Source organism: Emys orbicularis, chromosome 2 (assembly GCF_028017835.1).
Source record: "Emys orbicularis isolate rEmyOrb1 chromosome 2, rEmyOrb1.hap1, whole genome shotgun sequence".
Taxonomy (NCBI): domain Eukaryota; kingdom Metazoa; phylum Chordata; order Testudines; family Emydidae; genus Emys; species Emys orbicularis.
The window spans coordinates 6,664,501-6,682,014 of record NC_088684.1 but is presented as its reverse complement, the minus strand read 5'-3'; the positions used below and the strand labels follow the sequence as shown (position 1 = coordinate 6,682,014).

General features: G+C 48.2%; 1 protein-coding gene across 1 annotated transcript in view; it reads left to right on the top strand.

The window, feature by feature from the left end:
- Positions 1-17,514, top strand: part of ADGRB1 (adhesion G protein-coupled receptor B1) — a 278,120-nt gene that overhangs the window by 211,043 nt on the left and 49,563 nt on the right. Inside the window, exons 21-23 of the mRNA XM_065398580.1 lie at positions 2,201-2,351; positions 6,563-6,632; positions 17,138-17,204. Coding sequence (XP_065254652.1) covers positions 2,201-2,351; positions 6,563-6,632; positions 17,138-17,204 — 288 coding nt within the window. The remainder of the gene's footprint in view (positions 1-2,200; positions 2,352-6,562; positions 6,633-17,137; positions 17,205-17,514) is intronic.

Below are 17,514 nucleotides of genomic sequence, written 5' to 3'. Positions count from 1 at the left end.
GTATGTCTGCACCAGAGCTGGAAAGTGTAATTTCCAGCTTTGGTTGACTTACCTGCTATTTATAGCTTGCGTGCTATAAATAGAAGTATAGCTAGCAAGGCATGGGCAGCTAGGGTGACCAGACAGCAAGTGTGAAAAATCGGGACGGGGGTGGGGGGTAATGGGAGCCTATATAAGAAAAAGACCCAAAAATCAGGACTGTCCCTATAAAATCAGGACATCTGGTCACCCTGTAGGGCAGCGGGAGAGGTGCCCCAAGTATGATCCCATAGTCTCCCCAAAGAGGCTGAGGGCTGAGTTGACCATAGAGAATCACATTCACTTTCTCATCCTTATACTTGGCCTTTCCATGGTAGGCTGGGGTGATGTAGCCATGAGGCAGTGTGGGAGAAGATTTCCCTTCAGCTCCCTATTTTGTAGATAAATGCAGGATTTCATTCTCACTGGAAGCATGAAATTCAGACCTGCTCAGCTCCTTACTATCTCCACTCCCCAGAGTTTTATATTAAGCTCTGATAAAGGTCAAAGTGCCTGGAAAATCTAATGCGCCTCTTTGGGATGCTGGAACATCTGAAAGCAAAACACCATTCTCTCGCCCAGACAAACTGTTGGCCAGGATGGCAAAATCATGCTGGCATAAGATGAAATCAGGAACATGGAGAATTTGTAGAACTGGCCAGAAAATAGTGACTTTCTTATGGGAATCATTTGAAATTTTTTCTTGAAAATGTTTAGTCAACTTTTTGAATTTTTGAAAATTTCACCCAGATCTACAAGCTGGTTTGGAAAAAAAAAAAAAAAGAAGCCAGGGACCAGGACCCCATTGTGCTTGGCGCTGTACATACAAAGAACAAAAATATGACCTTTGCTGCAAAAAGTTTAAAATCTTGCATGCAGCTTCTGATGGCCTCAGATCAAACCACTTTATCCATTGAAATCAATCTGATCAGATCCTGATAATGGTTACACTACACATGATAGCTTCTGTGTGTAAAGGACATTGGTGGGTGAAGAAAAAGGAAGGTTCGGTGATCACACACAGCAATACATTTGTTTCCAGCTCTATTCTCGCCTTTTTTCCACAAAGAGAAACTCTTTGTCACCTATTTTAAAACCCTTGTGCCTGCACTGAATGCTATAAGCAAGTTTGTCACCTAGATTCTGGTCTCTGCCACTGCTTCTCCTTTGGTACTACTAAATATATTGCCTTCATCTCATTCTTGAATTTGAATCGTAGGGCCAGATTCTCAGCTGGTGCAAAATGAGCATCGCTCTGTCAAAGTTAATGGTGCTACACCAATTTATACCAGCTGAAGTTCCAGCCCAGAGGAATGAGAGATGGAGAAGGCCTTTTCAGTTATCCAGTCCATCTCCCTGCCAGTGCGGGGTTATTCCCTATAGCACATTTTCTAGTATTTTCCCCAGTCTAACTTTAACTATCTTTAGCTTCTTCCTGGTCCCTTGGGAGACTGCTCTCACTATTATGAAATTTCTCCCAATAATCCTTCCAAAATTACCTTTTCTTAGTGCCATCCCATTACTCCTCTTTATACCCTTTAGGACAATTCCTCTCCTCCTTGTAGACAGCTATCGTCCCACTCCACAGTCATCATTCTCCCCAGCTCTACATGATCCATTCACTGAGTCTGTAAGTAACAATCCTGGACTGGCTGGGATATGGGCTAAATAGCCTTTTCCAGATCTCACCTCTGTGATTTTGCTGTCAGTAATATGGCATGTATGGCTCTTTGGGTAGAGAAGGTTCCATGCCATTTTAATGTCTGAGCGGATCTATCCTATACCTGAAGATAGATACATAAATACTTTTAAAATCTGACCCCAAGCATTTTTGGCCACTTAGAAAATAAATCATAATCCTGATCCCACTGAAGTTAAGGACAAAAATCCCGTTGACTTGGATAGGACAAGAATTTTCCCCCCTGGGATGCACTTGGGCTCCAATTCAGCAAAACTCTTGTGCACGTGCCTAACTTTAAGCATATGCTCAAGTCCCAGTGACTTCAATGGGATGCTTAAAGTTTAAGCACATGCTTCAGTGGTTTGCTGAATCAGGACCTTGAAGGTGAGGTGTATCTTTTCATTGTCTGACTCCTGCGAGCTTCCCTCTAGAATGCGGTTTGGAAACTGTTCCCCTTCCCTGCTGCTAATCTCACCTGTATCCCTTTCCTCCCATCTTCAGGTGATATGCACACTGGTGGCGGCTTTCCTGCATTTCTTCTTCCTCTCCTCTTTCTGTTGGGTGCTGACAGAGGCCTGGCAATCCTACATGGCTGTGACGGGCAGGTTACGGAACCGCATCATTCGCAAGCGCTTCTTGTGTCTCGGATGGGGTGAGAATTATGGGTCTGTGACTCAACAGCATACAGGAATCTAGGGTTTGCTGGGGGATTGGATCTCTTTCTCCACCTTCCCTTCTCCCTGCGTTTTCCTCGTCTTCCCTCTCTGTCTCATTCTCCCTCCAGGCCCTTCATATTCTCTCTCACCCTCTTTCTCCCTCCTAGTGAAACGAGCTCTGTAATTCTGTCTCCATGGCAGCAGGGTTTTCCATAGGCAAATCAACTATTAGGCTGGTGCAGATGTTTGCAGCTCATTTTTCTCCCTCTGTCTTTCCCGTATGTTTAATTTATTAGCCTTAAATGAGGCATTTTGTCGTAGAAATCAAAGGCAATCATGTGGCGTGGGCTTTCAAAGATGTTACAAGCTGGAATTCGGAAAGGACAACATCACAAAAAGTTTGTCCAAAAGCGAGTGAAATACACACACACACACACACACAGAAAACATTGCACTGTACTAGTGACTCATTTTACTACTGAAGTCAAACACTTTCCCCCAGGCAGGATATTTTTGATGCTTATAAAAGGACTTGGTGTGATACAGACTGACGTTTTAAGAAGCAGCCTAATGCCAGCATCTCAACTCCTGGAGCAAGCAGATTCTCCGGCCACATGATCAATCTTGCAGCTGACCTCCTTTTGTCTGACCTGGCTAACGTGACCTGGGCTCTTAGCTCTGATCCCCTTAGCTCCTGGGATTTCCTAATGATATAGTTGTGAATAGAATATACCCCACAAGCTAAAGGGAGTAGTCTAAACCTACCAATGTCAAGGTGTTAAGATTAGAAGCAGAGCATTTAAGGCCAAATTCTGCCCTTGGATGCACTCTTGCAATACCCATTGGCCAGGAATGGAAACCATACATATGTGCAAAAGCAGAATCTCAGTTGTACTATTTGACAATATTTAAATAGCCCTCCCAGTGTGTTTCGGTACATCCATTAACACTACTGCACCTCTGTAAGTAAGGCTGGGTTCTGCTTGTCATTGAAAGGAGGGATTGAGGTGCATCTTCCTCAGATTTAGAGAGCAGCTTCAGTGCGGAAAGCGTGAGTTTTCAATTAAATCTGTTACTGAGTTGATGAACTAAAATAGTTAAACACGGGACCTTTAAAAATAAATATTGTGTGTGTGTGTGTGTGCACGCGCACACATATGCAGACACACACACACACTATTTTATTACTCAAACCAGATGAGGGACATTGAATGAATTTAAGTAATCAGGGGGCGGTTTCATTGTAATTAATAAACACTGGGGCACTTGACTATTTTAGATACCAGAGAGTTTTGGGCAAACAACTTTCACAAGCTGCATTCATTTACAATGACAATAGGTGTCATTCCACCTACTGCTGCCATGCAGCCACCTCTGGGCTAGATCACATTAGCTGACAAACAGTGCATAGTAACAATTCACAACAGATTAGGACAAGAAGTGAAGAAGAATGCCATGTCCCATTAATGCAGCAGGGAATTTTAGGTGTGTAGAAGGTAGGTAGACTTGGGTCACAACCCTGGGACAAATAACACCTATACTGAAACAAAAACATATCTTTAAAAGCATAATTTCAAATAATTTACACTTCTGGCTCCAGGGGCAGTTGATTTCTCATAGCCATTTTCTTTTTCCGTTGGATTTCTGAATTGCTATTGTAAATTCCTTGCCAGATTCTCTGCTGGTGTCAACTAGTGCAGCTCCCCTGACTTCAATGAAGCTGCATCAGTTTCTACCAGTAGTAAGTTTGGTCCTCTGCTTTCTTGTTGTTTCTCACTTGGATTTACACCTGCTGCTCATCCAGAAAAAAGAGCCATAGGACTTTTAGCATCCACTAAGGGCTAAGACCACTTAGGACATGGAGGGATGAATTGCTCCCAGAAAACAATTTCTTCTTAAAATTTGTCCCTTTTTAATACTGACAACTTGTTTGTGACCGTATTGTAATTTCCACTGTTATCCATCAAACGTTTGATGCTATCATAGTTCAGCCTCTGGGCTGTTCATTTCAAGTATTGCTTTGAGTATTTGATAGTGCAGTATGCACGTTGAGCTTATTAATTGGATGTGTTGGTCACAGGCTACGATTATCTGGCCTGATTGGATGAGCAAAGCTCTTAGAGTCAATTTTTTGGCATAAACATTTGGAATTACGTTGGGGGGAGGCAGCTAAGATTTAGTGGCCAAGAATTGTAGGGAAAAAGAGACAAGAGAAGAAGGAGGGGAAAGTAGGGAAGTCTTTCCAAGCCACTCGTATGTTTACACGGGATCAGGCAATTCTGGTGGAATGCACCTGGAGATGTCAGGTGGGAACAGAAACCCATGATCATGTGGCTGCTCCTAGAATCTCCCCATCTCAAACATTAAGACACTATGCCTGCAGACTGGGTGGCCTGCAGACTGGTTGGCCTGCAGACTGGGTGGCCTGCAGACTGGGTGGCCTGCAGACTGGGTGGCCTGCAGACTGGTTGGCCTGCAGACTGGTTGCTCACCCTGATATCTGATGAGTTAAGATTAAGCTTGATAAGTTTATGGAGGGGATGGTTTGATGGGATAACGTGATTTTAGTCAATAGGTCAATAACGTGCCATCGCTGGTAATTAGTAACAATGATCAATGATGGGATATTAAAAGTTACTACAGAGAACTTTTTTTCGGAGGGTCTGGCTGGAGAATCTTGCTCGCATGCTCGGGGTTCAGCTGATCGCCATATTTGGGGTCGGGAAGGAATTTTCCTCCAGGGTAGATTGGCAGAGGCCCTGGAGGTTTTTCGCCTTCCTCCGCAGCATGGGACAGGGGTCGCTTGCTGGAGGATTCTCTGCGACTTGAAGTCTTTAAATTATGATTTGGGGACTTCAACAGCTGAGTCAAGGGAGAAAATTATTCCAAGAGTGGGTGGGTCAGCTTTTGTGGCCTGCATCATGCAGGAGGTCAGACTAGATGATCATAATGGTCCCTTCTGACCTTAAAGTCTATGAGTCTATGAGTCTTAAAGTGATTTGCATCCCTGGAGGCTACACGTGACCGCTGTGGATAGCCATCAGCAGGGTCAGTGGATACCTGCCAAAACTGTAACACTTTTTCCATTGCCTGATGTGAACCCTGTTGCACAAGTATGGGGGCTTCGTCAGAGCAGAGCTAATCCTTGTTCGCTAGTGAGCCCACTGATTCCTAATGGGATTTGCCCGTCTTTAGCACTTAGATGGCTTACTTCACGATGTCACAAGGAGCAGGGCTATAAAAAGCCGCATGGAGACCTCTCTAACTGTACAGGCAGATGTTACTATCTGGTATTCAGGCATTTTCGCTGGAGAAAGGGAGGGCCAGGCAGGGCAGAGTGAACCAGAAAGTCACCCTGGTCTCCTTCATAGCTCCTTGAGTAGCTTATTGCTGGAGGAACTGGAAGGATCAGGAGGCTGTTAATGGGATACAGAGCCTGTCACCTCTGTGTTACTGGTTCAATCTGTGCCTGGGTATGTAATGACGTAACCTGTTACCACCCCAGAGCTGTTCAGTGCTCTCTATGAAATCAAATCGGCATCTCAGGCTGGTTCTGAGGGACTAGGCCTGCACGTCACAATAACCAGCTTGCTCTATCTGCCCTCACACTTGGGGCAGCCTCAGCAGAGAGGGCGAGAAGGTGGTGCCAGGTCAGGAGGGAAGCACCTTGGCGTGGGGATGCGTGCACCGTGGCTGCCCGCATTGTACTTGCTCTGTGAATATCAGCTGAGGGCATCATCAGCCTCTAGCGCTGTCAATGCAGCATCACTCACCAGTCCTACATGGCTTGGTGCATGTGTCACATGAGCAACACAGCTTTCCTGCCAGAAACCTGCCCTCCACTAGCCAGGGTCGTTACAGAATGTCTCCAGCGAGGGGTGTCATCCTTCCCCTCCCCTCTTCCCCTCAGAGACATTGGAAGAGAGTGGGTCTCTCTGAAACAAACAGTTCTACATGCCACGTGTCGACCTCTAGCGGCAAGTCCACACCAGAGGATAGGAGCCTACTGCTACTACCAGCCAATGGAGTTCCTCCTTTAGCTCAAGGAGCAGAGTCTCGTGTCCTTAGCCCAGAAGAGTCAGAGTTCAGGTGCTGCTGAGGATCCAGGCTGGGGAGAGGGGTTTGTGGCAGAGAAGGACTCGCTGAGCGAGTTGCAGCCTCCATAGAAGCTAAAACGACTGACACTCTTTTTGTTTCATTCCCTTAGGGCTGCCTGCCTTGGTGGTTGCCATTTCCGTGGGATTTACGAAAGCCAAGGGCTACGGCACCGTCAACTAGTGAGTAACAGGCCGCCTCTTCCGTACTCTTCCTTTCCTCCCCTCTGTCCTTCTCTCCCCGCATGAATTGACTCTCTGGGGCACCTGTAGGAAGCGGGGCCCTCCAGGTTGCAGCTACGCCGACAGAGGCGCCTTTCCCGTGAGGAGGATGAGAAAGGAAGCAGCCTTCGCACTGCTCGGTTGCGCCAACCTATTGGCTGCCTGTTCAGGTCTGGAGGCTGTGTGACTTCTTTGTTCTTACCTGAGCGCCTGTGTGAGGCTTTAGGAAGGAAAGGGGCTGAGAGAGAGAGGATGGGCCTGCATGCAGTCCGGTGGGAGGTTTGTCGTTGGTTTCAGTGGGGGTAGGATCAGCTCCTGTATTCCCTTCCCCCGTTAGGGGGCTGGAAGGCAATTCCCCCCAGGGCAACATAATGTAGCACAGTTGGCCAGGTGCATTATTGTTTTTCTTCATCTTCCTAAGCATCTAGCTCTGGCTACTGTCAGAGTCACAACAGTCACTAAACTCAAAGGGTACGTCTACCCTGCACCCTGCACCCTAAGCCCATGCTTTGACTCAGGTTTGAGCCCAAGCACCCCTACACACACGTCAGCCTGACTCAGGTCAGCAAGCACCCAGGACCCGGGTTCTAGGACTCTGCTAAAGGTGTGGATCAGAGCCCAAGTTCTGCTGTGACGGAGGTCTAAACCCTGTCTTTTTGCAGCGTGGACACAGCTCCAGCTGCAGACCCGAGTCAGAAGGTCTGCATAATGTAGGGTGACCAGATGTTCCAATTTTATCAGGACTGTTCCGATATTAGGGGCTTTGTCTTCTATAGGACCCTATTATCCCACCCCAGCCCAATTGGTAACCATTGCTAGCTGGTCACGCTAGCGTAGTGCAGTATGTATGCGTTAGCACGGCTGGGAGAGCCGAATCTGGCAATTGCAAACCGAGGTTTATAATGCAGTGCGGTCTCTCAAGCCTGGGCTTGGAAACACCAAGTCCACGAGCCTGGATCCCGTAGATCTGGGCTTAGTGTGCAGCGTAGACACATACGTAATCAGTTTGTGCATTGCAACCCTGACATAGAAAAGGCCGGATGGCTGGTTAGATTAACTGCTGCGTCTATGACGTCATTTTGATGTAGGCCTGTGGTATTTGGAGAGTTTTTAAGAGGCCAGTGTGCAAGACTTACCTTTCGGGGTGGTTTTAATATTGAAGTTACGTGAAGTAGGAGGAATGCCTGTTGGGTTGATCTCTGGGGTCTGTTTTATCAGTCGCTGGTGGGAACTGCATGATCCAGGCCAGAGTCTCGAAAGAGCTGAGCTACCAGGTAGGCACCAAAATAAGGGTGTGGTTTTCAAAGGGAGCACATTGGGAATGGAGCATTTTGGAAAATACGGCCTTTATTGATACGCCTAAATGGGAGCCAGGCTCTTTAGTAAATCCATCCGTTTTGGTTCACACCAATGCTCTCCTGGCCGTAGGGGAATGTAGAATCAGTGGAGGGATTTTGAGTACAGGCCTCTGGGAAAGTTGTTGATCAGGAGGCTTTCCAGGTCTGAGAATTGGAGATGGAGAATTGGAGATGGAGTCAAGGCTGGCTCGTGACGGTAATCATGCCTGCTAGCGTGTGGAAAATAGTTTTTCACAAAATGTTCTTGGAGATTTTCACCGTTTCATTTCACCCCTGAAATGTCATGATTTCTCCTTCCACGTTCTGGGCCACGTGCTGTTTATTTACTTGGAAACAGGCAAAATCGCCTGCTCACAAAATCTGGAGTGGGAGCAGCACAGCTCCTGCCTTCGAGATGTGTGTTGGTGACAAGGAGAAGAGGTGGAAACGGCAGAAGGAGACAGAGAGGGGAGAATAAGGGAATATAGCCCAGGCTGAAATCACTCAGCATAGAGCAGATGCAGCAGCAGCATTAAAGAAAGTGTAGCTGAGAGAGTGAAAAAAAAAAGGCAGTTTAGCCATAGAGATATAGGCACATTGCACCCAGAAGACAGCAACTTCAGCAGCAATACGCCAGTCTGTTCCCCACCCTAATTCCACCAGGTCCCCAAAGCACTAGCGATTCTATGCCCTGGAGTGATTCTGGAGATCCAGCCAGCAGCAGCAGAGTTAGACAGACCTTCTGATCTGGGAAAGTTAGTGTGCAGCAAGCTAGGATGTGAATTTAAAGCACGCCCTCTACTCTGTACTAACTCCTCATGGGCACTAGCTCAGTGCATTTCCACCCGCTACGGTGAGCTTTTTCCCATATAGACAAGCCATTCTTCTCCAACCAGGATCCTTGCTCACTCCTTTAAATATGCAGCCAAAGCAAGGCAGAGTCTGGTCTGTCATACTCTGAGACCCGTATTCTGCAATTCAACACACATCCATTGCCCAGTTCTCCACTGCTCTGCACCTTGGGTAGCAAAGGGTGTACAAAGAGAGGGTAATACAGTACTCACTCACTCGCGGCGGTGGTGTTTGACCACACAAGGTGTAGGACAGGGCCATGGAGAAGCAGGCCACTGCAAACTAAGGGGTTATAAGAGGCAGTTCCTGACATCTGTGTCAGCGTCAGGGTTGTTTTAGCGGAACTGTACTGACTCACCTGCCTCCGCTCAGCATCGGTCCCTGCCTGGAGTTTAGCCCGAACTAGCGACCTAAGATGCAAGTAGGCGTGCAGTGCCCAGATCCTGACCGGTGTTATTGTAAGAACATCATAGGTCCCCACTCAGTGGGGTGGAGGTTTGAGATGGGAGAGGTTCACCTGGAAATAGAGCCAAGGGAGGAACAAGGTAAAAGGGAGAGACGCGGAACAGAATTTTCCATCTAGGCTGCAATGATCCACTCAGTGCAAACAAAGCTCGACCCCAGAGCAGTCAGTGCCCGTCTGCCCTTGCCCTCCCACACCAAGGCAAAGCGGTGCCAGTGAACAGAGAATCCTTACTGGCTCAAGATCTGCACGCTTGCAGGCTGCCGTGACTTTCCATCATTCCCAGGGGCAGACCTGCTGCCTATGCCTGAACCAAGCTGGAATCTCCCCAGGAAAGCTGATGGGATTGACCCGCTCCTTCCCTTTGCTGCTAATCCCTGACTCTTTTTAGGCCGCTAGCCACTGTCACTCCTCGCACCCCGGGACAGGACGTTGGCTGCTGTGCGGCCCAGCAGGATGGCTGGCTGCCGGCCATCGCTGGAGCTGGCTGCCCGGACTACTGCAGGAGGATCCGTCACCTCTAGCAGGAGCAGCAGCCCGAATTACACCAGTGCCCTCTAAGGCTACGTCTACACTAGACACCGCTGGTGGTAGCGTGTAGGGCACATGCAGCTATGCGCTGCTGTGGAAAGGCTGCTGCGTCCACACTGCAGCGTGCACTACGTGTCAGTGAAAGGCTCTGGCAGGGCAAAGACTCCAGCAGCGAGGAGCCGCCCAAGTCTTTCCTGCTTGCCAGAGCCGGAGTCTTTTTCTGCAGTGGGGAAAGGTTCCAGCAGCGAGGAGACGGCTGGACACTACGTGGCTAAAACAGCAGCGTAGACAGGGAGGCCTGGCAGAGAGCCGGGTGGGGTATGCATTTGCCTACTCCCCTCACACCCTTCAGGCAGGTCTTTACTCGCCTAAGCCTACACTGCTGTGGATACCCATGCTAGGGGGGCTGTGCGGGTATGTAATCCACATACCGCTGATAGAAGAATGCAGTGTGAACGTACATACGGTGCAGCATGAGGCAGCTGATTCCTGCCTCCCTTTCTGGGTGCTCGGGGGGGAGGCAGCAATGTGCCTAAATCCCCAACTCCCAGATAGAGCCAGGGGGCCCAGTGCACTCATCACAGCGAAACTCCTCGACTGGGGTGTATTACAATGCTGTAATCCAGAGGGGAGAGGGGAGAGATGCCTCCTGGAACTGACCCTCAGCAATGCAGTCAAAGGGCCCAGTTCTGTTCCTCTTGGAGCTCACAGGAGTTTGGCCAGTGACTTCAGGGGGAGCAGGGTTAGGCACAAAAGAAGCAGTGGACCGTGAAAGCTGAGCTCCTCCGCTGTACTCCGAGGGAGTAGCTGTATGCAGGAGCAAGCCATCTCTGCCTGTGCGGAGCACGCGGTGAGCTCACACACACACACTGAGGCGCTCAGCCTTAATCCATTTGAAAACTCTTAGCACGACCCAACCCTGGCGTGCTGTGTCATTAACACCGCGGCTTAGGAGACACGTATGCCCCCCCCGCCCCCCGACCCCAGAAATAGCACCTGGTCAGCCATTTATACTGCTGCCGTCCTGCTGCCACGCCTTGGTTGAGCTCCTGCTGTCTGAGTGAGGGGAGATCAAAGTCCCCAGCACGATGCAGAGCGCTCCCTAAGCCCAACTTGGGTGATGACTGCACCCACCGCGCCTGCGTGAGGTGTACGTCATGGCCAAGGCTCGTGGGGAGAGGGCTGTGGGAGGAGGAAACCGTCAATCCCCCCTTTCCTACCAAGAAGGGTTTTTTTTTTAAAAAAACATAGTAGCTCTACAAAGCCACTGAGCGGATGGTTTGGCTTGATTGTTGAGTTTGTGTGTGTGTGTGTGTGTGTGTGTGTGTGTGTGTGTGTGTGTGTGTGTGTGTGTGTTCGGCCATCACCACTGCTCTGATCCTGCCTTTATGGTGACCCATACTGCGGCTGTGTTAGTGAGTTGCTCAGGAAAATGCACAGAGATCATTTGGAAAGATCCCATTCCCCGCAAACATCTGCTCTGGCCGGTTTAGAAGAGGGAGAACTGAACAGCGACTGTGCCCTGGGACTCATGTCCCCGCCCCCCCCCCCCCCACACACACACACACGCTGCAGGCTTTGTTTAAGCCCTTGGTGGCTGTTGAATGCTCGAATGCTGTAGGCACATCCAGCCGAGCGTGCCCGGCTCCTTGTAGAGTGGCTGTGGCTGAAGAGTTCAAAGCCGCTGCAGCACACACTGGGGTCTCCTGAGGCAGGCCAGAGCACGGCAAAGGAAATACCCTTTCGGAGCTCGCTGTAATTGAGAGGACTGTACCTGTGGGCAGCACAGGGCTAGCGGAGCTCTGAGAAACAGCTGCTGAATGAAGGCGGGGGCATGCAATCCATGGCTGGATCTGGAAGAGGTGGGAAACTGGTGTATGTCCCTGTAGGGCCTGGGATTTTAGCACCTTGTTAATTCCCCTCTTGGGAAGCACGGCTTGCCTCGAAGAGTGACCTGTATCCCGGTAAAACCCTACCAGGGATTTACCCTGCAGCTGTCTCCCTTTGACTCCGACAGAGCAGGAATGTCCATTATCCAACTTCCAGCTTTTTGTAGTGCTGCACTGCGCCATTAACCAGCTGCCGTCAGTCCACTGGGATTGACAGGACATGAGGTGGCAAAGCAGGTGCAGTCAATGAGAAGGGCAGAGCCGTTTCAGCAGGTGCTGCAGTCTCCACTGAGCTGGGCTGATGTAATTAGTGATTAATTAGGCCTTGCATTTAATAATCATTATTACGAATGGCAAATAGCTTGCATTTCTACATAACACCTTTCATCACCTTTCTCGAAGCACTGAAATGGCTAAGTATTATCATCTCCGTTGTACAGGCAGGGAAACCGAGCTGCAGAGGTGTTAAGTGACTGACCTAAGGTCACCGATGTCAGTGGCAGAGCTGGGAACAGAACCTAGGTCTCCTAACTTCCTGTTCTCCACACTGAACCATTGATAAATCGGTGCCTTTCACTCCAAATGACATTAAAGCATGTTACAAACTCTCCCTGTATGGGCCTTTTTCTCCCACTGCTGAAATGCTGTCAGTTCTGGAGTGGAATGGGACAGTGTGCACACCAGCACTGTACCACTCAGAGTCAGGACGCGAAGCATACCATGTACTGAAGGGAGATTTAGGCAAGCAAGATGCCATTACTTAAACTGGAATGTGGTCTGAATCTTCGAGCTAATTCTCCCCATTCTTGTACAAACGCACAAGTCCCTTTATGAGCACAGTTGGCAAGACCCTTGCTTTTACCTTTCATCCAGCTGATACAATCAGAGTTGGCCTTGAGACTCAAAGTTCGGATCCAGATCTAAACTTCCCCACGGTCTGGGGTTGTTCAGACCTGGGGATTTGATTTAGCTCAATTTAGAGGGAAGAGCCATTTTCAGAGTTTAGATCTGGAACTGAACAGAGCAGCCTGGGGGATTGGTTTATGCCCGTTAGAGAGATGTGTGAGTCAACGGCAAGATTTGGACCTGGTGACTAGATGGGTGGTTTTCGTTCAGACCCATCTCTAGATACCACGGCAGAGTCATTTGGAAATGCTATGTGTTCTGAATCTTCAGTGAGCATCTCTAGTCTTGCCAGCCTGATGTTTCGTCTTGAGCCAGTGCCATCTTGAAGGAATGGAAAAGGGACAGCACCTTTAGCCACGCTCCCTGAAGTGCCATCCGTTGGTTTAAATTGTGCACGTTCTGACAGCCCATCACAGCTTTAATCTGATGCCATGAAATCTCCTGTCCATGCATTTCCTTTGTTGGTTTTTTCTAAATGCCAGTTTAGAATGAATAACCGTGGAAGGGTATAAGAGCTGACATGATGAACTGTAAGAGACTCGACAATGTCCCTCTAAGCTTCTTTCAACCCCCTGCGATTTTGTGATCCTAACAGTCAGTGCATTAGCATCAGGGAGCCTGGCTTTCTCCTGGAGATGCGTAGTTACGGCAGATGCAGCTCAGCTGAGTATAGACTTTGGTGCTCTCCTCTTCGTTCTGCAGCAGCTTTTCCTCTCATCTTGCCTGCAGGGGAAGGAAAAAAAGTAAAATCCAGCGGAGACAAGATTAGCGCAGCTTAGTGCTGGCTTCTATTTGTAAATGTCTTACAGGACAACATTATTGCATCCCAGTGCTGTGGGAATGAGCTGCAAAGTTTGCATCATCCTGTCGGCACTTTAAATCGATTGATGACCCCTCCGCATCCCCATATTGTGAACCAACATAATAAACATATTGCTGTGACAGTGCGAGGCCCGCGATAATTTGGAGGGGCTCTTTTAGCTGGCAGGACAGAGCTAGGAGATCATCCTGAGATCCCAGAGATCGAGGGGAATTTGTCCTGAATAAAAACTTCAGAGTTTGTCCTTATGTTTCTGAGGCCCAGTGACTGGCCATCTTCTTGGTTGCATCTTTCCCAGTGCCAACATACTGCTTTCATTGCTCAGTTTTGCAATGTCCCTGTTAAAGGGCTGGAAATCCTTCCACTTTGCCTTTTAACAACATTTGATGGAAGCTGCTCCAGTTACCTGAAAACCCATATGCTATCCTTTCGATGGACTGCATAGGTGTCATACGTGCAATAAACCCTCCGCGGGCTTAGCCACCATTTGCCACATTCTGTTGAATGCATGTGTGACAGCCACTCTCCTGGCCACCACACTGGGGGATTGAACTGGAGACCTCCAGAGCTAGAAGCAGGAGCTGCTACAGCGTGAGCTAAAGAGCCAAATTCTGTAGCTGTGGGCTGCAATAACACTGCGGGAGGACCAGTTACACACTCTCACCGGTGTGTTCACATGCATGCAGATGGCTTAGAGAAGTACAATTGCCAGGCTTCGAGGACACTTTTCCAAGTGTCCCAGAGAGAACCCCCCAGGTTTCTTAGCGCCCCAATGCTCCTCTCGGTGCGGAGAGAGAGCCTGATGTCGTGCAACGTCCTGCTTCATGCCATGTAGTGTCACGGTACCAGGCCTCCGTGCCTGCGCAGTTCACAAATGTGCAGTTCACAAATGACCAAGGAGCCATAATGTCGGTGGGGAGCCCTTCAACATTAACCTCTGTGGCAGAGCTCAGATTCCCAGCTCCGCCCCTTCTGTTATAAATACGTCGGCTGTGGGATACTGGCATGAGACCCACTGCATTCTGGCCAACAAGGTGTGCCTCTGAAAATGACTTACAAGTTAAATCCATTTCTGTACAATGGGCCAGCACAAGGTCGCAGCACCACTTCAGGCCCGCTTCGGCTCTTGGGGAATTCAGAAAAGGATCGGACACATAACAAGTCACGAAGGGGTCTCGGGGAATGCCTGGAACAGCTGCTCTCAGTCTGACTGCTGCTCGTGAGTGGTTGACTGCGGCTAACTCCAAAGGATATTTTTCACTTCTTGTCCTAAATAGTTGCATGGCGTTGCTGTGCGCTGCTAAACAGCTGGCTTGTTCTACCCCAGATATGGCTGCATTTCAGTGGTGTTGATGAGATCCCCTCTGTACACCATCTGTAAAGCACTTTGGGATCCTTCAGTGAAAGGTGTTCTGGAAATGTTAGCTATTTGCATTAATTTAATGGGCTTTGTAGAGTCCCAAGTTCCTGATACAGAAGAGGCTGAGAATTGCTGCACTAAGCTAACGACCTTCTCTGGAGTTTCTTGCCTGGAACTGCTGTAGAAGCCAGCCTCGCCCTCTTCACATCTCTGCCATCAGCCACCACTTCTGACAGCTTTGCATGAAAGCGCTTCAATTAGGCACTGTTATCCAGTGGTCCAGGCAGTCAGAAAGGATGAAGGACAATGCCTGGTGATGTGTGAATTTCCCTTCAGAAAGACTGACATTCTAAGGGAGGAGAGGGGCTGCTAGGGATGTGAAGGGAACAAAAGCCCTTGTCAGTCTGAATCCTCCCAGATAATTGCAGCGCGGGACTGAACACTGTCAGTTCCATCACTCAAAGGCATTCCGCCTCGTCTGCCGCTCAGGCCGGCGGGTTAGCAGATCACTGCGTTCCTCCATCTCCAAGCTGCTCTGTTCAATCGCCGTTTTCCCCGTTGTTTAAAGATGGCACTGGGAAGCCGGTCCCAAAGGTAGGGCTATATTGAGTTCTAGGCACAGCATTGAGCAGAGCTTAGGGGGTAGGCGACATCGTCCAAGGTATAGCTCTGGGGGGCACAAGGACTCAGGCGTCCTAGTGTCACAGTCCTTCCCCTGCCCCCTCTTGCACGCAGGAAGGAAGTCAGTTACTGCAGCCCTTGATGGAGAGCCGCTTTCTGCCCCTTTGCACCTTAGCATTGTTATTAGAGCTGGTTGAAAATTTTCCGACAGACCATTCATCCCCCTCGGAAAATGCCAATTTGATGGAATAGAAACGTTTGATGGGAAAGCGTCGATTTCAGCAAAATTTCATTTAAAAAAACCATCAGAGTGAAGTGTTTTGATGCGGTTGAAGTGCTCCAGAAGTTTTGATCTTTCATTGCAAATTTTCTTTTATGTCATATTGTAAATTATAACGTCAAATAAAAACAAGTCGAAACTGAAACAAAACATTTTGGTGGACTTGAAATGAAATTTTCCTGGAAATTTCCTTTCCTGGGAACTTCCAGATGTCAATGTTTCATTCTGATTCAGAATAAAAAGACATTTTGAAATCATGAAATTTCCCTGTGAACTTTAATTCTGGACCCGTACCGCTCCAGTTGTTGTTGTTCATTACTTATAGTATTGGAACATCTAGGAACCCTAATCAAGCCTCTGGGCCCCATTGTGCTGGTCTCTGTACAGACCAATAATGGGGATACTGCCATGACTCCCCCCACCTGCTCTGCCTCTCTCCTCCAACTTGTTCATAGCAGGAATATCCGGAGAGTGAGGGGCTGCAGTGTGCCCATCCTGGACCCAAGATCCAGGCAGATCTTATTCTGGCAAGGAAGTGAGGTGAAGGCAGTTTTCTCCTTTTTGCTCTCCTGCCCGGCTTAGTAGAACAATGGCACAATTTGCCCCTTGGGGTTTTGTAAATATTGAAATGGGTTTTGCAGAACGTGGTACGAATCGGCATGGATTTTCTTGTATTTCAATGCAAGCATTTTTCAACAAACACCTTTTTTCAGACAAATCCAAAGAGCTTAGATTACATTGTGCTAGTCCCTGAGAAGCCAGAAATGAATCTGACTATATATAAACACATGATACCGACTAGGGCTGGGTGACATTTTTTGGCTGAAAGTATTTTTCCATGAAAAATGCAGATTCAACAACACCAAAATGTTTAGCAATTCATGTCAGCTTCGCTGAATTGTTTGCATTGGGAAAAACAAAAAGAATCTGAAAATGTCAGAATGTTTCATTCTGCCATTTTTAAAATAAGTCATTTCCATTTTTCAATTCAAAATGACTTTTTGTTTCAAAATTTCCTTTTAAAAATTAAAGAACGCAAACGTCACATTCTGGGTCAAACAAAAAATTTGTTCCGTCCCAAACACATTTTTTTAGACTTATTGATTTGCCAAAAATTTCATTTTCAGGTCAACTTGAAATGTATTTTTTTCAGACTTTTCAGAATGGCCAGTCAACCAAAAAATCAGTTCTTTGTCCAGCAGTAGTACTGCCCAGGCCGTGGTGTTATACCATCCACGCTAAGTGTAATGCACAAAGCAAACAAACAGCCTCAAGGAAGAACCTCTGTGTATGGTAGAATTGGGACGTGCTGTGATTTCCTCAGGTGTAAGCCCCCTTTGCAGCAGTGCTGGGCATTGGGGTGACAGTGCTGCTTGGTAACTTCTTTTCTCTCTCCTTGTTTTCCAGCTGCTGGCTGTCATTAGAAGGAGGCCTTCTCTACGCCTTCGTGGGACCAGCAGCTGTAGTCGTTTTGGTATTTGCTCTCAGTTGAGAGATTTCTTTTTTCCCTCATGTGCCTTCCTCACTCTCTTCCTCCCTCCCCCCATTCCTTTTTATCTCCCCTTCAGGAGAAACAACCCTGTAGGAAAAAGCAAAAAGATCAGAGGCCAGAAATGTGCTGATTTCACTAGCACCAAAGCATGCCACATGCACCAACTGACCAATTTGGCTCTGAAATGTAACAGATCAACTCTGATCCTCCTTTTAGAGCCAACCTGGTCAACGCTGCCATGTTGTGGCCGGAACTGGATGGAATCGCGGGGCAGTGGTGGGAAATCCCGACA